The sequence below is a fragment of the Rhinopithecus roxellana genome, chromosome 1 (assembly GCF_007565055.1).
Source record: "Rhinopithecus roxellana isolate Shanxi Qingling chromosome 1, ASM756505v1, whole genome shotgun sequence".
NCBI classification, from domain to species: Eukaryota; Metazoa; Chordata; class Mammalia; order Primates; family Cercopithecidae; genus Rhinopithecus; species Rhinopithecus roxellana.
In genome coordinates this window covers 136,569,879-136,591,709 of record NC_044549.1, presented here as the reverse complement: position 1 = coordinate 136,591,709, position 21,831 = coordinate 136,569,879, and the positions used below count along the sequence as shown (strand labels likewise).

Genomic DNA, 21,831 nt, shown 5'->3' with positions numbered 1-21,831 from the left:
ATAGGAGTGGTGAGAGAGGGCATCCCTGTCTTGTACCAGTTTTCAAAGGGAATTTTTCCAGATTTTGCCCATTCAGTATGATATTGGCTGTGGGTTTGTCATAAATAGCTCTTATTATTTTGAGATATGTTCCATCAATACCGAATTTATTGAGAGTTTTTAGCATGAAGGGCTGTTGCATTTTGTCAAAGGCCTTTTCTGCATCTATTGAGATAATCATGTGGTTTTTGTCTTTGGTTCTGTTTATATGCTGGATTACGTTTATTGATTTGCGAATGTTGAACCAGCCTTGCATCCCAGGGATGAAGCCCACTTGATCATGGTGGATAAGCTTTTTGATGTGCTGCTGAATCCGGTTTGCCAGTATTTTATTGAGGATTTTTGCATTGATGTTCATCAGGGATATTGGTCTAAAATTCTCTTTTTTTGTTGTGTCTCTGCCAGGCTTTGGTATCAGGATGATGTTGGCCTCATAAAATGAGTTAGGGAGGATTCCCTTTTTTTCTATTGATTGTAATAGTTTCAAAAGGAATGGTACCAGCTCCTCCTTGTACCTCTGGTAGAATTCAGCTGTGAATCCATCTGGTCCTGGACTTTTTTTGGTTGGTAGGCTATTAATTATTGCCTCAATTTCAGAGCCTGCTATTGGTCCATTGAGGGATTCAGCTTCTTCCTGGTTTAGTCTTGGGAGAGTGTAAGTGTCCAGGAAATTATCCATTTCTTCTAGATTTTCGAGTTTATTTGCATAGAGGTGTTTATAGTATTCTCTGATGGTAGTTTGTATTTCTGTGGAGTCGGTGGTGATATCCCCTTTATCATTTTTTATTGCGTCTATTTGATTCTTCTCTCTTTTCTGCTTTATTAGTCTTGCTAGCAGTCTATCAATTTTGGTGATCTTTTCAAAAAACCAACTCCTGGATTCATTGACTTTTTGGAGGGTTTTTTGTGTCTCTATCTCCTTCAGTTCTGCTCTGATCTTAATTTCTTGTCTTCTGCTAGCTTTTGAATGTGTTTGCTCTTGCTTCTCTAGTTCTTTTAATTGTGATGTTAGAGTGTCCATTTTAGATCTTTCCAGCTTTCTCTTGTGGGCATTTAGTGCTATAAATTTCCCTCTACACACTGCTTTAAATGTGTCCCAGAGATTCTGGTATGTTGTATCTTTGTTCTCATTGGTTTCAAGGAACATCTTTATTTCTGCCTTCATTTCGTTATGTACCCAGTAGTCATTCAGGAGCAGGTTATTCAGTTTCCATGTAGTTGAGCGGTTTTGATTGAGTTTCTTAGTCATGAGTTCTAGTTTGATTGCACTGTGGTCTGAGAGACAGTTTGTTATAATTTCTGTTCTTGTACATTTGCTGAGGAGTGCTTTACTTCCAATTATGTGGTCAATTTTGGAATAAGTGTGATGTGATGCTGAGAAGAATGTATATTCTGTTGATTTGGGGTAGAGAGTTCTGTAGATGTCTATTAGGTCTGCTTGCTGCTGAGATGAGTTCAATTCCTGGATATCCTTGTTAACTTTCTGTCTCGTTGATCTGTCTAATGTTGACAGTGGGGTGTTGAAGTCTCCCATTAGTATTGTATGGGAGTCTAAGTCTCTTTGTAAGTCTCTAAGGACTTGCTTTGTGAATCTGGGTGCTCCTGTATTGGGTGGATATACATTTAGGATAGTTAGCTCTTCCTGTTGAATTGATCCCTTTATCATTATGTAATGGCCTTCTTCGTCTCTTTTGATCTTTGATGGTTTAAAATCTGTTTTATCAGAGATTAGGATTGCAACCCCTGCTTTTTTTTATTCTCCATTTGCTTGGTAGATCTTCCTCCATCCCTTTATTTTGAGCCTATGTATGTCTCTGCATGTGAGATGGGTCTCCTGAATACAGCAAACTGATGGGTCCTGACTCTTTATCCAGTTTACCAGTCTGTGTCTTTTAATTGGACCATTTAGTCCATTTACATTTAAAGTTAATATTGTTATGTGTGAACTTGATCCTGCCATTATGATATTAACTGGTTATTTTGCTCGTTAGTTGATGCAGTTTCTTCCTAGCCTCGATGGTCTTTACATTTTGGCATGTTTCTGCAATGGCTGGTACCAGTTGTTCCTTTCCATGTTTAGTGCTTCCTTCAGGGTCTCTTGTAGGACAGACCTGGTGGTGACAAAATCTCTAAGCATTTGCTTATCTGTAAAGGATTTTATTTCTTCTTCACTTATGAAACTTAGTTTGGTTGGATATGAAATTCTGGGTTGAAAATTCTTTTCTTTAAGAATGTTGAATATTGGCCCCCACTCTCTTCTGGCTTGGAGAGTTTCTGCCGAGAGATCTGCTGTTAGTCTGATGGGCTTCCCTTTGTGGGTAACCCGACCTTTCTCTCTGGCTGCCCTTAAGATTTTTTCCTTCATTTCAACTTTGGTGAATCTGGCAATTATGTGTCTTGGAGTTGCTCTTCTCAAGGAGTATCTTTGTGGCGTTCTCTGTATTTCCTGAATTTGAATGTTGGCCTGCCCTACTAGGTTGGGGAAGTTCTCCTGGATGATATCCTGAAGAGTGTTTTCCAACTTGGTTCCATTTTCCCCCTCACTTTCAGGCACCCCAATCAGATGTAGATTTGGTCTTTTTACATAATCCCATACTTCTTGCAGGCTTTGTTCATTTCTTTTTCTTCTTTTTTTCTTTAGACTTCTCTTCTCGCTTCATTTCATTCATTTGATCCTCAATCGCTGATACTCTTTCTTCCAGTTAATCGAGTCAGTTACTGAAGCTTGTGCATTTGTCACGTATTTCTCGTGTCATGGTTTTCATCTCTGTCATTTCGTTTATGACCTTCTCTGCATTAATTATTCTGGTTATCAATTCTTCCACTCTTTTTTCAAGATTTTTAGTTTCTTTGCACTGGGTACATAATTCCTCCTTTAGCTCTGAGAAGTTTGATGGACTGAAGCCTTCTTCTCTCATCTCATCAAAGTCATTCTCCGTCCAGCTTTGATCCGTTGCTGGCGATGAGCTGCGTTCCTTTGCAGGGGGAGATGCGCTCTTATTTTTTGAATTTCCAGCTTTTCTGCCCTGCTTTTTCCCCATCTTTGTGGTTTTATCTGCCTCTGGTCTTTGATGATGGTGACGTACTGATGGGGTTTTGGTGTGGGTGTCCTTCTTGTTTGTTAGTTTTCCTTCTAACAGTCAGGATCCTCAGCTGTAGGTCTGTTGGAGATTGCTTGAGGTCTACTCCAGACCCTGTTTGCCTGGGTACCAGCAGCAGAGGCTGCAGAAGATAGAATATTGCTGAACAGCGAGTGTACCTGTCTGATTCTTGCTTTGGAAGCTTCCTCTCAGGGGTGTACTCCACCGTGTGAGGTGTGGGGTGTCAGTCTGCCCCTAGTGGGGGATGTCTCCCAGTTAGGGTACTCAGGGGTCAGGGACCCACTTGAGCAGGCAGTCTGTCCGTTCTCAGATCTCAACCTCCCTGTTGGGAGATCCACTGCTCTCTTCAAAGCTGTCAGACAGAGTCGTTTGCATCTGCAGATGTTTCTGCTGCTTTGTTGTTGTTGTTGTTGTTGTTGATTAGTTATGCCCTGTCCCCAGAGGTGGAGTCTACAGAGCCAGGCAGGGCTCCTTGAGCTGCTGTGAGCTCCACCCAGTTCGAGCTTCCCAGCGGCTTTGTTTACCTACTTAAGCCTCAGCAATGGCAGGCGCCCCTCCCCCAGCCTCACTGCTGCCTTGCAGTTACATGGCAGACTGCTGTGCTAGCAATGAGGGAGGCTCCGTGGGCAGGCGTGGGACCCTCCCGGCCAGGTGTGGGATATAATCTCCTGGTGTGTCCATTTGCTAAGACCCCTGGTACAGCGCAGTATTGGGGTGGGAGTTACCCGATTTTCCAGGTGTTGTGTGTCTCAGTTCCCCTGGTTAGGAAGAGGGATTCCCCTCCCCCTTGCGCTTCCCTAGTGAGGCATGACTCACCCTGCTTCAGCTCTCCCTGGTCAGGCTGCAGCAGCTGACCAGCACGATTGTCCAGCACTCCCTAGTGAGATGAACCCAGTACCTCAGTTGAAAATGCAGAAATTACCTGTCTTCTGTGTCGCTCGTGCTGGGAGCTGGAGACTGGAGCTGTTCATATTCGGCCATCTTGCTCCACCCCTCCTAACATCTAGTTTTTATATGGATAACCAATTGCCCCAGCACCATTTATTGGAGAGTTTATCCTTTCCCCATTGATCTAAAAATCACTTGTCATTTATTACATTTCCATGCGTACATGGATGTGTTTTTGAATCTCTATTCTGTTCTACCAGCCAGTTTTGTCTACCTCAGACAAACACCACACATCAGTTTAAATTTTTAGCATTATGCCTGTTATACATCTTGATATTTAATAGGACTAGTCACCCATCTTGTTATTTTGTAGTCAGAAGAGTATTTACTATTCTTAGCCACTTGCACTTCCAACTAAGTTTTAAAATCAGGTTGGCAAGTCACACCTATTGTACTTCCCAAAAAAAATTATTGGGATTTTTAATAGAATTTTATAAAATTAATTAATTAATTTGTGATAGATTTACATCTTTATGTCAGAAAGTCTTTCTCTGAATGAGTATGATTAACCTTTACATTGGTTTGTCTTCCTAATATCTCTTAATAAAGTTTTGCATTAAAAAAAATTGTACATCATTTATTAGATTTATACCTAAGTACTATCTTTTTTATTGAAATGGCATCGAATTTATTGAATAACTGAATTGTTTTAAATATTGAGTCTCCACATCCCTGAATATAATTCCTTATTTATCCATGATTTTTATATTTCATCCAGTATCATTTTGCAATTATTTCATTAGATTTATATTTAAGCTACATTTCGTGGCAATTATTATCATACCTCTTATGTTATATATGTATTTTTACTGCTGATGTATAGAAATGCTACCACTTTTGTAGTTACTGATTTTTTTCTGTCAATCAACCTTGTGTAACTCAGTATGTTTTTAAGTAGTTACTGATAGATTTGTATAGATTTCCCATATTTGTGTTTTCTTCAAATAATAATGTTGTTTCTTTGTTTCCAATTCTTACGGTATTTTTCTCATGTGTTACATTCTTAATCTATTGTCAGGGACTTTCAGCATAATATTGTAGAGTAAATCAATTATGATTACTAATATATTTGGGCTGCCTTTTTCAAACTCAAGTGACTTTTTAACTCATCATTTATTTGTTTGTGTAACTTTGGTCTGTTTAATTCAGCCAAACTAATTCAGTCTTTAAAATTGTATTTTATTTTCTCCTATTTGGAAATTTGGATATTTCATTTATGTTTTTAGATAATTCATTTTCATATGTGTGCATGAATTGACCAATATGAAGATAATTAATGCTTTCATTATCCTGCCAAAAAATAAAGAAACTTCAATGACCCTACTCTCATAACGTCACTACTTTGTCGTTGTTTTTGTTGTTGCTGTTGTTGCTGTTTTTTTTTTTTAATCTTAGACTCAGGAGGTACATGTGCAAGATTTGTTATATGAGCATATCGAGTAATACTGAAGTTTGGGCCTCTATTGAACCCATCATCTCAAATAGTGAACCTAGTACCCAATACATAGTTTTTCAACTTTTTTCCCTCCCTCCCTGCCCCTTTTTGGAGTCCCCAGTGTCTATTGTTTCCAGCTTTATGTCCACATGTACCCATTGTTTCACTCCCACGTATAAGTGAGAACATGCAGTATTTGGTTTTCAGTTTCTGCATTAATTCACTTAGGATAATAGCCTTCAGCTGCAAACGACATGATTTCATTCCTTTTTACGGCTGTGCAATATTTGATGGTGTATATGTACCACATCTGATGAACACTTAGGTTGATTCTATGACTTTGCTATTATGAATAGTGCTTTGATAAACATATGAGTGCAGATATTTTTTGACAGAATGATTTCTTTTCCTTTGGGTAGATACCCACTCCAGTAATGGTATCAATTATGGTTGCTGGGTCAAATGGTAGCTCCATTTTTAGTAATTTGAGAAATCTCCACTCTGCTTTTCATGGAGGTTGAACTAAGTTACATTTCCACCAACAGTGCCTATGTGTTCCCTTTTCCTCTCAGCCTCGCCAACATCTGTTATTTTTGACTTTTTAATAATAGACACCCTGCATGGTCTCATTGTGGTCTTAATTTGCATTTCTCTAATGATTAGTAATATTGAGTATTTTTTCATGTTTATTGGCTTGCATATATGTGTCTTCTTTTGAGAAGTGTCTGTTCGTGTCCTTTGCCCACTTTTTAGTGGGTTATTTGTTTTCTTCTTGTTGATTTGTTTAACTTCCTGATAGATTCTGGATATTAGTCCTTTGTCAGGTGCAGAGCTTGCAAATATTTTCTCTCATTCTGTAGGTAGTCTGTTTACTCTGTTAATTATTTATTTTGTTGTGCAGAAGCTCTTTAGTTTAATTAAGTCCCATTTGTCAATTTTTGGTTTTGTTCCATTTACTTTTGAGTGCTCTCTTTTTTTTGTAATGTGTAAATTACACTATTTTTGCTAATATATAAAAAGGCAATTGACTATTGCATATTGCTTTGGTTTCAGCAACTATACTAGTTTTTGTTTGTGCTTTGTTTTTTGTTTTGTTTTGTTTTTTGCAAGAGGGTCTTGCTGTGTCACACTGGCTGGAGTACAGTAGCGTAATCATGATTCACTGCAGCCTGGAAATCCTAGGCTCAAGCAATCCTCCCACCTCGGCCCCCAAGCAGCTGAAACTACAGGCATGCACCACTAGGCCTGGCTAATTTTCTTTTTAGAGATGGTGCTTTGCTGTGTTGCCTAGGCTGGTCTTGAACTCCTGAGTTCAAATGATCCTCCTCCCACCTCAGCCTCCCAAAGTGTGGAGATTACAGGTGCAAGTCATCACACCCAGCCTAAATTTTCTTATTAATAATTTATCTGTAGATTATTGTGTATTTTCTTCATAATTACATCATTGGTGAATAATACGTTTTTATTTCTTCTTTATCAGTAAATATACTATTCATTCATATGTTATACTGCTAGCAAATCAGTAAATTATGAATAAAACAGGTAATAATGGACATCTTTACTTTTGTTTCTGCTCATAAAATGCATTCTGTCAACATTTCACCATTAAGTATCAAGTTTACTATAGGTATTTCTTCTATACCATTTATCATATTAAGGATGTTCCTATCTATTTTTAATTTGATAGGAGATTTTATCATGAATGAATGTTAAATTTTGTCAAATATGTTTCTCTACATTTATTACATTATTATATGACTATAACCCTTTAATATATTTATGTAATAGATTACATTAATAGTCAAATAATAACCCACATTATAAATTCCTGGGATAACCACAGCTTGATCATGGCATATTTTCATTTTTATACACTCCTAGTTTAACTTGTTTTTAAAATTTCACATTTATATTTGTGAAAGACATTGACCTATAATTTTTGTATTATACTTTAAGTTCTAGGGTACATGTGCACAACGTGCAGGTTTGTTACATATGTATGCATATGCCATGTTGGTGTGCTGCACCCATTAACTCATCATTTACATTAGGTATATCTCCTAATGCTATCCTTCTCCATACCCCCTCCCCACAATAGGACCCGGTGTGCGATGCTCCCCTTCCTGTTTCCAAGTGACCTCATTGTTCAATTCCCATCTATGAGTGAGAACATGTGGTATTTGGTTTTCTGTTCTTGCGATAGTTTGCTGAGAATGATGGGTTTTTTTGTGTATTGTTCTGATTTGGTCTTAGTATCAAAGTTTACTAACCTCGTTAATAGGTTGGGTAGCATTTCATCTTTTTCTATATTCTGGAATGATTTGTATACTATAAGTAGAGTTTAGCTATAAATTATCAGAGACTACTGTTTCCATTATGGTGATTTTTTAACTGATGATTCAAATTTTTAATGATTTATAACTATTTGAGTTTTCTATTTATTTTTGAATTGGTTTCAGTAAGTTATATTTTTGAAAACTTTGCTGTATATTTCAGGAAGTTATATACTTCAGAGTTTCCAAATGTCTCATATATAACTATTTTCAATATTTTCTTTCTAATCCATACCTTATCTGTAGTTATAGTTTTTAATTCCTGATACTTATTTGGCCCTTTTCTATTTTTTCCCTGATGAGATTTTTTCAGTTTTTTGTTAGTCTTTTCAAAAGAAATTAACCTTTGAACTCATTAGTGCTTTAATATAGTTCATCTATTTCATTTATTTCTGCTCAAGTTTATCATTTCCTTCCTTGTTCTTTGTTTTAGTATATTCTGTTAATCTTTTTCTAACTTACTAAGTTGGATGCCTAGTGCATTAATCTTCAGGCTTTCTTCTTATCTAATATAAGTATTTAAAACTACATATTTCTATCCATGTATTGCTTTAGCTGCATCCCACTAGTTGCTCTATAGTGTTTTTCATATCAGTTAATTCTGATTTTTAATTTTTGTTGGACTTTATTCTATGACCCATGAGTTCTTTGTACTATAGTTTTACTTTCATCTGTAGATGTCATTCTAGTTATTTTTTGTTATTTATTTCTAGCATTATTGCATTAGAACCAAATAATGTGGTCAATATAAAGGTCAGTACTTCTCAAAGTCTCTCTAGGTTATAACACCCTCACTTATCTAGACAATTCACATAATTTCCTGTTTCCTTCTATATCTTACATTAAAGCTTTTCATAAAATTTAATATGCTAATTGGTCCAACAAAAATAAATATGAATTAAAATATTAAGATATCATTGGGAGAGTATGTTATCTAATAAGCTAAAGGCAGGACTAAAAAGAAATAATTCCAACCTTCATTTCCATAATTTTGTTCTCACTTTTAGTGTCTTACCCATAAGACCTGGGTCACAGTGTTACAAGACTTCCTGGAAAGTCTCATGAATTAATACGTTGGCAATAATAATGTTAAGCTCATGGACAAAATCCTTCATGTTAATGACATATACAAACATAAATGAAGTGTGACTGTCATTTCTCCCCAAACTCAAAAACTCATTGCTCCCGATGAAATGTACACATTAAAAGACCAAAAATGATAATAATAATTAAACTAATCAAATTGTACCATAAAATATATACCTACCAGCTCGAGGAAAAATCCATGAAATCTGAAACTAATTGAAGATGAAGACAGATGTAAAAGGAGCACATCTCAAAAATGGAGGAGGCTGTGGTGGACAAAAGGCAGAACAATGGTTGTGTTCGTCAATGCCATGCCTTCTCTGCCATATGAAATAACAGGTGTGTTCTCATGGGGCAGAGATGTATAGCAGCTCTGGTCACTGAAGCTCTGAAGGCACTCAGCAATCCATTGCCTCACAGGTTCACCTGAAGATCTAACAGAAGGGCATGTTTCCCTAAGTCTGGGAACTAGAGGGTTCAGTGCCTGGAGACTTTGATTTTTTTCTGGAAAGAATACTAAATTTGTTGGTGGTAGAGTCCAATGGACACTAATGGGAAGACAGAAGCTTGAGGTATGTTCTAGCCATGCTTCCCTGATTTATTTAGTTTTAATAGACCATTCAGCTTCCCTATAACTGGCTATCTCACAACCTATGCTTGTTGTAGTCAGTCTAGTCCAAATAAAAGGAACATATTTTATAAGCCTAATAAATGCAAGAGACTGAACTTACAAAGATGTGGTCTATCTTTAACTCTTGAACAGCTCAGTATTCACTGGGCCAGAGATGCACAGACATAAATATTCAGCACATGTAAGTTCTATAAGAGCTCTCAGCCAGGTAATTTCAGATATATTTAATTCTTCATTTCTAATTAATGCTTTCCCTACTTCTCTTCCCTGCATCCACCAGGTGCTCCATCACATATCTGAGAGATTCAGGATTCTGCAGAATTCTCTTCTGCCCTTTCCATGTTTTAGTGGCCACTCTGTCTTTTGTTTCTCTGACTACCTAGAGAGTCTCATTAAAACCCATAGTGTTGCTAGTTCTAGACACAAATGATGCCCAGATATAAATCTGTTCGTTTTTTAGTTTGTTTGTTCTTAAGTTCTGGAGTACATGTGCAGGATGTGCAGGTATTTTACATAGGTAAACATGTGCCATAGGTGGTTTGCTGCACCTATCAACCCAGCACCTAGGTATTAAGCCCAGCATGCATTAGATGTTTTCCCTAATGCTCTTCCATTCCCACTCTTCCCCAGCACACCCCAGTAAGTGTTGTTCCCTTTCCTGTGTCCACATGTACTCATTGCTCAGCTCCCACTTTTAAGTGAGAATATGCAGTGTTTGGTTTTCTGTTTCTGTGTTAATTTGCTGAGGATAATGGCTTCCAACTTCATCTAAGTAGATCTAAATATTAATCTCCTCTATCACTTCTCTTTTTTTAAACCCTTCTGTATCTAATACCTGAAACATTGGGAGAGTTTAAGAATCAGTCCCTTTGTCTCCATATGTAAACATTTCTAAACAACCAACCACACCAATACAAGTGATCTTTCTAAAGCACGTATCTAATCATTGTACTTGCTTAATTCTTTTAATCCCCTCTCTAACTTCAGAAGACATACAAGATCCTTTTTCTGTGGCCCCTGCCTGTCTAACCAGCTCAGTGTCTGCCATTCCCCACCCACAATATCCTGGAATCCAACCACACTCTCCTACCTCTATTCTCTCAAATTCTGCCTGGATACTCTTCCCTTCTCAATCATTTGCTCGTCCAAGACTTAATTTGGTCTGTCAAAGGACTCTTAATCATCACGATTTAAATCAAGTTATTGTCCCTAACTGACAGGCTTCCTAAACCACCTTTGTGCTTGTAAATCATAACCCTGGGCCAATTTAATCCATAACATGTCTGTAGTTACGGTTTTTAATTCCTGACATTTATTTGTCCCTTTTCTGTTTTTTTCTTCTACCATCGATCCACTGAATGTTCATTTTAAGGAATGCCTGAAAAAGTAATGGCCAATGTGCCTGAGGCCAGTTTGCCAAAGAATCCATTTGCCATCAGTCATTTAGGCGAATTTATCGAATTTCGCTATACACCACAAATTTTGTATGATCATTGTAACCCTACACAGTTCTACAATAAACCACACTAAATGGAATGAAAACATTTACGGGGGGCCAGATTTAGGGCCTTCAGACTCTCTCCACTCTGTCTCTCATTCTCTGCAGCCATTGTCTCTCAATCTCTCTGCCCCTCTGTCTTTCCATCTCTTATCCCAGACACCCACTGCCTCCAGTCTCCTTTTCTCTCTGTCCCCTGTTCCTCCCACCCCCATCCCAGCCATGCCCTCCGGCTTCCTCTGCCCCCTAGTCTTCCCTCCTCTACCCTCTGGGTGTCGCCCTCTCTAGGTCAGTGGGCCAGATTTCGTGTTTCACTGATTCTTCTTTCCAACTTAGCAGAGGGACCTACTATTCTTACCACAACCTTTATCAATGAGTACAAGAAACAAATTTTGGTTAATTGATAAAGTTGACAAATCCATCAAAGTGGTCATAATGTGAAATTTGCCACAAGAATTTCAATAATACTAAAATATTAGGAAAACAACCAATGACTCTAAAAATAATTTGAAAACTAGTAAAAATTGAAAGGCTCCCACATGAAATGCCAAATTTTTGCTATATTTGTTAGAAGGATATATTCACAAACAAATTCAAGAAAGGCATATTTATAAATATATTCATAAGAATATATTTACAAAGAGACTAAGCCTCCCTAGAAAACTTAGCTTTCAAAAATATCAAACTGATCCTAAAATACTGCTAAGATGAATACATCTGTAAGAAAAACACACTTTATGATTGAACAGATTTTTAAAATACAGTCTTGAAATATTCATACACAAATTTATTCATAAGCCTTTACTATATTTAAAACAATACTCCTTAAAATAAGTCTTTGTTAAATCTGTAAGTGTGGTAAAGTTGGCAAAATATTTATGTAGTAAGCTGATCCTTCAGTAAATTGGCTTTTGGGGAATTAGCCATTGAGAAACTGATCCTTTAGCAAATTGGCCCTTGGTATATCAGTTTGCTTCCCTTGTACACACCTCTCTAATCAGTCTCATTGCCACACATTGCAATGACTGACATCTCCCTCAGCTCCCTTGGAACACTAAGTCGTATTTATTTGGTATCGCCAGAACTTAGCACATTGTGTTTCATTTGATGAAGACTTAGAAATGTTGACCAATGAATAAACAAATTAATTCATAAATGGCCTTTATGCTGCCTTAACCTGAGTACTTCTCTCCTTCTCCTTATGGGATAGATACCAAGGGAATCTGAATTTAAATGGGTGACAGTCAAGGAGGAGAAATTTTCTTGCACATTTTACTCTTTATATCCATATTTGTATATGCATAGCCTCATAAATAATGAGCCCCAATATCAAACTTCAAGAAACTATACAAAAGGAGCTCAAAACAAATTTTTACTAGGTTGACTATTACTTGGGGTAAAATTTATTGAAGCCTTACTAAACAATTGAAAATATTTTGTTTACAAGACATTTACCACAAACACTTTTGTTATACTTGGATTTGTCCTGTAGATATATTAATAACTTCTGTTCTCCAAAGGCTTTGAGCAGAATGTTCCCTATATATAGTAAAGACTGCACTGTATCTACTATTAGTTGTTGTCAACATGTGGTTCACCATGAAGCCAAGACTATCTCAATAGACCTTAAATGTGTCCTTGCCAGGATACATCAAGGCTAGATCAGCGTCAAACTTATAAAGTCAAATTCCTGCTCTACACCCACTGCTGGGCAGCACACTTAGCCAAAACTGAATTTGTAGTCATACCCCAGACTCATTCTTCCTCCTGAGCTCTCTACATCAGTGAATTGTACCGGCCCTCATTCCATTATTCTCAGCACTACCACCTCCACCCTCAACTCCTCTCAGATAGATTCATAAAGAATAGACAGAAAGAACCAAAGGGTGATGAGCTATCAGCCTTGTTAGTAGTTACACAGTTAACCCATACATTACACGGCTTCCTAGTATGGAAGAGGACGCATAGGCCTGTGGCCCAAAATATGGCATCATGCTCCTTCCAGCTAACACTGAAGACAACATGGTGTAGAAGAGGCCAACTAACCCACTCTGTCTCAGGTTGGGAACACCCTCTTTTCCAACTGAGACTTACTACCCTTACTACCTGGACATGCAAAAAACCAAAGCACACCAGGCCTGAACAAAAACAAATCCAAAATGATATTTTTTTTACAAAAATTATGCCACTCATTAGCAATGACCCAAAAAATAGAGGTGGCCCTCTGACTCTGGCATATCTCACCACTGAGATTAGTCACTCTTCTGTCTGTACTTAGGACACTAAACCTGTGGGAAGAGAATCTATAAATGTACAATCACTTTCTTCCTCTTTAGCAAGGTCAGCAGAAGTCAGAAGTCACCTCTTTGGATCCTGGAAGAGCAGGGAAACAGAGAAACAAGGATCTCAACTTCCCACTCTCCACCATCTCTCCAGTCATCCACACCAAGTACTAGAGCATAAATCTAAACTACATCATTTTTCTTGCTTCCTCATCATCCACTGTATTCTATCAGCCACCAAATCCCGAAGTTCTGTCCCGTAGATATTTCTCCATGTACTGTTTCATCTTCGTACATCCTACCTTGACCCTAGATCCAGCCCTCATTGTCCTGTGCCAACACTACAGTAACAGTCCCCCCATTCCTCTCTCTGATTTAAGCCCTATCCTGTTTCTTAAACTCTGCACAGAAGCCAGAGTGATCATTCTGAAACTCAGTCATGTCACCCTCTGACAGATTACCATTCACTGCGGAGTAAAGGCCAAGCTCTTTAGAATGACTTACAAAACCCTTCATGGCCTACCTACCTTTGCAAACTCATCTGCCTCTTTTTCCCTGTCCCATAGGCATCTCAGTAATATTAAAACAGTTATAGTTTCTGATATTCACCATGCAATTGCAAGTCTCCATCGCTTTGCTCATGTGAGTCCTTCTGTCTAAAATACCCTTGACTCTTTGTCTCATTTGGTTAACCCTGATTAAACCTTGAAGATTTTGTTTAAAGTGTTTCTCCTTCAGGAACCCTTCCCTAAACTCAACCCTGGCTCTCCGTCCTGCTCCCTCAGACTGGGGTATCCTCCCCTCTTCTCTATTCCTGTAATACTCTGTGAATTGCTCCATCATTATATTTTTCATCCTATGCTGATATTTATATACTTATCTGTTTTCCTTTTGGGCGGGGCCCCTATCCCCAATAACAAGAGGTTACCAGCATTCAGGAGAAGTTTGTGAACCTAAACTGAACTCTTTGCTCTTCCAAATCATGTATTCATTTCTTTATTTTCCATTAATTCAATCATCATTTACTAATGAATTCCAGGGGCATGGCCCACTCCACTCACCCACTTTCATTTTGCTGGGTAGTATCCTGATTTCTCAGATATTTTTGGGGCTCTATGAAAATCGTTCACTTTTCCCCTCTCTATACATTCCAGAGCATATCAAAAACATTTGTTAACCACTTTCAAATTGTGATTTGTTTTTGAATTACAAGTTTGAATCATTTTTATATGCTTCTTGTTCTGATGACACAACTGACTGATTACACTTCTCTTTTACGGGTATAGGCTGACATAAGTGATGCTGTGTGATAGTCTAATACCTTGGAATTGTGAGATTATGCTCCCTCCTTGCTGTCTTCCATCTGCAGGAAATGCAGACCTTGATGGCAGCCATCAGAGTTAAATATATGTTGATAAATAACATTAGTGAAGTAACAGCAGATTATTATTTTACAGCAGGTCTTTGAAGCTACTCAGACTCAGCCTGTCTCTTCCTGATTCAGAAAAGCTTTCAGCCCACTGGCTTTAGCCACTAACAGACACTGATTTTTTAAATTTGAGTTCATAAAGGGTGAAGTTTTAAAAGCTTTGATGTAAATCCTACAATTTCCAAACAAAATCTCAAAAAAAAAAAAATGAAGAAACACAGAGGGTGGGTGGTTGCCGGTCTGTGGAAGTCAAAAGAAGGGCAGGCCAGCTAATCCAGGGGCATTGGGATTGGGAGCTGGGGAACAATGAAAGATGTGGGCTCTCCATGCCTCTGGTAATAATCATGAGCAGCCAAGAGCAAGTGACAGTGGGAAGAAGCCAGGAAGGACAGGGACATGAAAAGATGATAAACAAAGGCCTGTATTTAGCTCCGACTCTCCTACTACAATGAGCTGACTTCGCAAGGAAAGAGTAAGATTTATATAAACCACCTCATAAAGAGAACTTTAAAACAATAATAAGAAGCTAATCAGTTAATTTTGTACAACCAATACTTAGATTAATAAATACTCAGCCCTACAACCTCATGGAAATATATTAAGTACATACGCACTCTATCACCTCTATAAGGAATCAAAATATTTAGCAACCAGCCCAGAATGGATCAGCCAATCAGAAGAGACATTGGTTATAGACACCAGTCAGGCCATCCTCGAGCACAAAGCTAAATATAAGCCCTGAATAAATACACAACTGCACAAACAACAGACATATCTTCCCTCCCCTGCAAAGTTCCACTTTAGAGTCTACTCTGGTTCCTCTCCCAAGCAACAAGAGTGATTAGCAATAAAAATTTGAATGAAAACTCTGAAGTTATTCTTGTGCATATTGGTTTTTGCCTGAAGCTAAAAAAAAAAATGACTTAAGAGTTTCTTTTTCCATTTTCAGCATTTTATTTGTCCTCGCTGTTTCTAGGCTCTAAAGGCCAGCGATTTTCCCATTTCCACTGCCCTGCAATCCAAAGCTCCCTCCTCAAAATAGACACCGAGAAATCATGAGCTGTTTCTCAGTCGCAGGCCTTGCAGGAATTCCTGAGCATTGCCTTCCTACTCAAGCTTCTCTTCATCTCACCGAGCATCCAGCACTTCTGCATTTCTTTTCTACCTTCTCCTCCAGACCTGGTTTCAAATCCAATCCTCCGTCCCTAATCTTTATACACTATTAATTTTCTTGCAGTTTTGTCCATTAGAAATTCTTTGGAGAATAGTAGCAATTTTAGGGTTTTCTGATGTCTGTGTCATTGAGCTGTAGCTCGCCACTCCATTTTTTGAATGGGAACATTTATTACTAATCTCATGTCAGTCATTCTCTTAAATGATTTGCTTGTATCATGTCACTTAGCCATTAAAATGCATTTAAACATTATTTTCACTTTGCAGGCAACTGGGGATCAGAAAGTCTAAGGAACGGCCGGGCGCGGTGGCTCATGCCTGTAATCCCAGCACTTTGGGAGGCCGAGGCGGGTGGATCACGAGGTCAGGAGATCGAGACCATCCTAGCAAACACGGTGAAACCTCGTCTCTATTAAAAAAAAATACAAAAAATTAGCCGGGCGTGGTGGCGGGCGCCTGTAGTCCCAGCTACTCGGGAGGCTGAGGCAGGAGAACGGCGTGAACCAGGGAGGCGGAGCTTGCAGTGAGCCGAGGTCGCACCACTGCACTCCAGCCTGGGTGGCACAGTGAGACTCCATCTCAAAAAAAAAAAAAAAAAAAAAAAGAAAGTCTAAGGCACTTCTCATTGATCACACAGCAAATAAACAGTGAAACCAGTCTGAACTCAGGAGACAGCTGATTTCAATTTCTTGTTCTTTCTTACCCTACATTGCTGCTCTAAAATAAAAAACAAAAATACTAATAAAACTGTCCAAAGTTATAGGGTCTGGCCTCAATTTGAATGACACTTTTCTAACTCAATCGAATGTTTTCACATGTAAGAATAGCTGAGTCACCACTCTACATCTTCACACTGCTTATCGATCTCAAGCCAACAAAGCCCTAAGCAGCCCTCACCTTGAGAAAAATGTTAACCAAAATAACTTCTGCCTATCATTACTGAAGAGAAATGAAAGATTAATTTGATATATTCCAAGTATATGTTGCCATTTATTTGAATCAATGCTCCATTAGGTATTCCAAAATTATTTAAAAATCAATAATGATCAGCTTTGGGTTAAATGGTAAAGTCAACAAATCCAAAGCATCATTTTGAGGGTTGAGGGGACTGGTTTCTTTCTTTAGAATTAGATAGAACAAAAATTAATTTACAGTTAGACATTGGCCCCAGAGTAAAGAAGGAGGGCTTATTTCTCTGCTCAGGACTGGTACATGTACAGGCGTGCATGTGCTTGTGAGTGTGTGTGCATGCATGTGTGTACTTGTGTGGGAGGTGGTGGACACACAGTGAGGTCCAGCTGCATTGAGGCAGGTTTGGAGGGCCCTAGGAAGGCATGGACAGAAACTGACCTGCTCTCTAGGGGCATGCTGATTAACTAAACTTTATGTAAGACCATATTGTTTTCAACCTCAGAAATATTTACCAGAAAATCAGAGACCATGACCTCCTGGACAAAAGGAAAACAGTCACAGCACTGAAGGCAGGAGAGGACCGAGCCATTCTCCTGGGACTGGCCATGATGGTGTGCTCCATCATGATGTACTTTCTGCTGGGAATCACACTCCTGCGCTCATACATGCAGAGGTAATACCACCTGGAGGGTGGGACCCTGCTGTTTGTCTCCTCCTCCATCCTCCCCCATCACTTAGGCAACCCTAAGGTCATCTTCCTCGCCTTCTTTCCTGATAAGAATTTTGAGAAGTTCCTGGTAAATAATACTTTTCAATAATGTTATCTAATAATAATAATAAATATAGCTCTATGTATAACATGGATACCAGGTGTCAAAGACTTTTACTTGTTTAATTATCACAATTACTCTATAAGGTAAGTATAAATATACTCATTATAAAAATGGCAAAACTGAGGCTAAAGAGAGATATGATTTCCTCAGTGTCTTACAGCTCTTACTTGTGGCAGAGCTAAGATTCAAGCCCACATCTCGCTTATTCCGAAGTCCCTATTCTTGCCACTTCACACTTCTGTCCGTTCCCCACCCTCCTCCCTTTTCCACCCCAACCAACCCCTCCATCACCTTCCACGTGAGTGGTTCTCAACTGCATATTCCAACTTCCCCAGAAACTCTAAAAATGACAATACCCAGCCCCCATCATCATCACCCCAGAAGGTCAGATTTAATTGGTCTGGAGTGGGACCCAGTCACCAGTAGCTGTTAAAGCTCCCCAGGTGATTCTAATGTGCCTTCTAGGCTGAGAAACACTGCTATGCATCTACTTTTAAAAATAACAGATTTTGAATCTTTTCATTTCAATATTTGCCATAGGTTTATTGAATGGACAGGGAGGCAAATAAATTGTGAGACAGCACGTGTACTCTTGCCCTCGGTAAGCCATGTGGTAAATCCCACCAGCATCTCTAGCTAACTGTTGTCCATAAACTGGACACTCTAAACACAGGCGAGCCCAGCCTTGATGTATCAAATGGGGGGAAGTCTCACAGCAGTTCAGCTTAAAGCAACAAGACCTTTTCTAATGAAAAATTGAGGTTTCAATCCAAAAGAAAATGAAACAATTTTGTGGCATTTGTTTCTCCATCTAAATTAATACTTTCATTTTAGAAGCAAAATCTAGCTGAAATACAGTAATTTGCTGAAATTAAGGCATCATTCACATTTGTGGCTGCTCTGCTCTGTTTCTCTGATGGCCTTCAGCTGTGCTCATTTTCAATGAAAGTGCTGATGCCTCAGGCCCCAAGTGGTCGCTGATTCCAAAATGCTTTCCGATCTTCACATCTGCTTAGAACCATCAAAGATTTTTTCCTCAGTATGTAAGCAAAATGTGACCACCCACGTTCCAGGAAAACACAATTTGCCACACCAAGGGAGGGGATCAGGTCTAGTATCCTGCTTCTGGAATAAAACTTCACACATGCAAAGGGACAGGAAGCTGTGGATGCCTGTCTAGCAAAAGGAAAGGGTATTAATATGCAAAGAAAACACGTTTCTCATTGCTGTGGTGATCAGCTTATACCCAAAACCAAACCATTGATTGCTGGTGTGTTAATTCCTAATTACAAATGTTAATCTTGATCATAAAATTAAAGGTATATTAAAATGACAAGTTGACAAATGGGCAGCTGGATTCTTCCAGGTGAGAGGTAACAGGACACCCTTATTCATCCATTAGTCTGCATAAAAGAGTTTCTTTTCCATTGTGTTTGTGGGGAGACAGCACAACACAATAGAGTGAGCCTGCGCCTTAGAGAATTACAAGATTGGGTGGGATCACAGTTTCCATCACTTACTGCCTATATGTCCTTGCATATGTCATGGGATTTCTCAGTTCACTCACTTTTAAAAAGAAATTGCTACCCAACTTGCACAGTTGTTGAGAGAACAAAAGAAAGTATTATATATGAAGTACCAATTAGGGTGAAAGGAATGTGCAGCAAGTGACTGCTCATGATATAATGAAAGGGTTGAGTTATCCTTTTTCCCTTATTAGAAAGACCTTAAGGCATTCTGTCACTGTCCTTCCATCTATCAAGCTGGACCACACAACCCTCCACTCCTTTGCCATCTCCCCGCTCCTTCTCCCTCACACCTTCTGTGCCTGCCAACGGGGCAGGGAAGGGATCTGGGATGTAGAAAGTACAAAGTAAAACATACAGAGGTAGGGGCTGGAGCATGTCAAGAAGCTGCCTACAATGTGTAAATACAGAATGAGGACAGGTGATGATTTTAAAGCATGCTTCATGTTACCAGGGAGTTCAATAAGGGAGAAAAGAACTTAAGTCAAATACCAGAGAATACCATATAAAATGGAAGTCATTGAAAACATTCTCGCGTGTCCAAGTTTGTCTATGTTATATGGTAGTTTGCTTAAAGCTGTTCTATATGAAGGCCTAAACTTTACACAGATAGATCATATTAGAGATTTAGAAAAGATTTTTCAGCTTCAGGAGCTGAGAAATAATTCCCTCAGATGATGCCTTTCTCACTATTAGCTCTTGGGCCTGTGTTTACTCTCACCCCTTTCTCTGTAGCGTGTGGACCGAAGAGTCTCAATGCACCTTGCTGAATGCATCCATCACGGAAACATTTAATTGCTCCTTCAGCTGCGGTCCAGACTGCTGGAAACTTTCTCAGTACCCCTGCCTCCAGGTGTACGTTAACCTGACTTCTTCCGGGGAAAAGCTCCTCCTCTACCACACAGAAGAGACGATAAAAATCAATCAGAAGGTAGGAACTTGGCATGCTGCATTTCAGTTACCCCATAGAGCTTCACACCAGGCTCTCTGCCTCTGAAGTTCCCCTTTGCCAGCATTTCAAAGGAAAATACTTCCAGGAAGCAGAGCCTGCCTCTTCCATTCAGAGAACTTGCTATGTGACTCTTGCCTAGAAAATATTTATTTTCTGTGCAAGTTGTGAGCAAATCATTCCTACATTTGTGGTAGTGCAGATTTAGCTTTCACTTCCATTTGAAAGGGTAAATATTAATATATCTTTACACAAATAGACTGAGTCTTTCAAAGCAACTATGCAGCTTAGAGATGTACAAGACAAAACCATGTGTTTGTCCTATACCTGGGAACCACCAGCTAAAGGTGTGTTCTGTTTGTCCGTGGTCATTGTCATTTAGTTCTGTGACCTCAGGGATATAACTTAACCTTTCTGATCCTCAGCTTCCTTTTCTCTAAAAAGCAACAAATGGACACCTTGCAAGGTCCTTATTAAGATGAGACCTGAGCATATGCAATGTTGAGCAGAGCATGCTACTTTCGACCCATGGTCACTGGTCTGTGTGTGTGTGTGTGTCTGCGCTCGCGCGTGTGTGCACGCGCACGTGTGTGTGCTCTTCTTCACATATGTCATATTCATAGAGGCCGAATTTTCCAGCACTAATATATTCAAGTCCACATGGTAGATATTCAACAAATGTGTATTTTATTAAAGTTTTACATAAAATTTACATTTATGAGGTCTGGAATGACCAGGAAGGTGTCAGCAGAACCAACTTGCCATTACAAATTTAAGTTAAATATATTGCGTTTTGGATTTGTGGTAACAATTAGATGTGCAGAATAATCTCATATGCCAAGACAACTCAATGCCACTCTTGGCTCTTATTACCAGGATAAACCCTTCTGACCACTAATCTTTCTTGTAAACGCTTTTCTTTTCATTAAATTGTCAGCATTTAAATGATATAGCTTATAGTTATTGAAAAAATGCAGTAGATTCAAAGTTCAATGCTAGCACATAGAGAGTGAATAGGATTTGTTTCTGAGATATCGACACAAAGTAAGGAAACTCACCTTGAACTTTTGTTGCAATAACTTAAAAGAATTCTTGCAAATATCTCTGAGGACTCAACATAATAAATATTTCAGAGAATGTTGTTTAAAAATGCTGGCTCTGATTTTCTTTCATTTGTAGTAGCCACAAATAATAGCAGTCCCAGCACTGTGCTGCAATATGTCAAGCCTAGCTCTCTCACAAAGTGTTTGTCTTTCAAGATCTTCGCTTAAGTCAGATTTTAAAATCAAAGCTGACCGGTAATGACAAATGCCTATAAAACTCTTAAACCTGAATAGGCATCAAAAAATGGGACATATTTTCATTTCCTCATTTTGACAATTTATCACTACAGCCCTGTGAATGCATTATTTAGGCTATAAACGGAGAGGGAAGCTACCAATAAATGTCCCAGTTATGTATTCAGGACTGGTATCTTACTTGCTCTCAGCATAACACTAGGTCATCATTTGGTTTACTGGTCCCACTATCTTGTTTTTTCAAGTAAATTATAACATAGAGAACTGTGCATGAAATGAAAAAGTACAGCTCAAGTATTACAAACAAATTCGTGACCACCATGTAACCACCTTAAGGTTAAATAAATACAACATTTTC

The 21,831-nt window shown here is 38.7% G+C and overlaps 1 protein-coding gene across 3 annotated transcripts in view; it reads left to right on the top strand.

Annotated features, from left to right (window-relative positions):
• Positions 1-21,831, top strand: part of KCNMB2 (potassium calcium-activated channel subfamily M regulatory beta subunit 2) — a 313,931-nt gene that overhangs the window by 278,048 nt on the left and 14,052 nt on the right. For all 3 annotated transcript variants that reach the window (XM_030931896.1, XM_030931900.1, XM_030931886.1), the window contains 2 exons: positions 17,370-17,540; positions 19,962-20,157. In XM_030931896.1, coding sequence (XP_030787756.1) covers positions 17,370-17,540; positions 19,962-20,157 — 367 coding nt within the window. The remainder of the gene's footprint in view (positions 1-17,369; positions 17,541-19,961; positions 20,158-21,831) is intronic.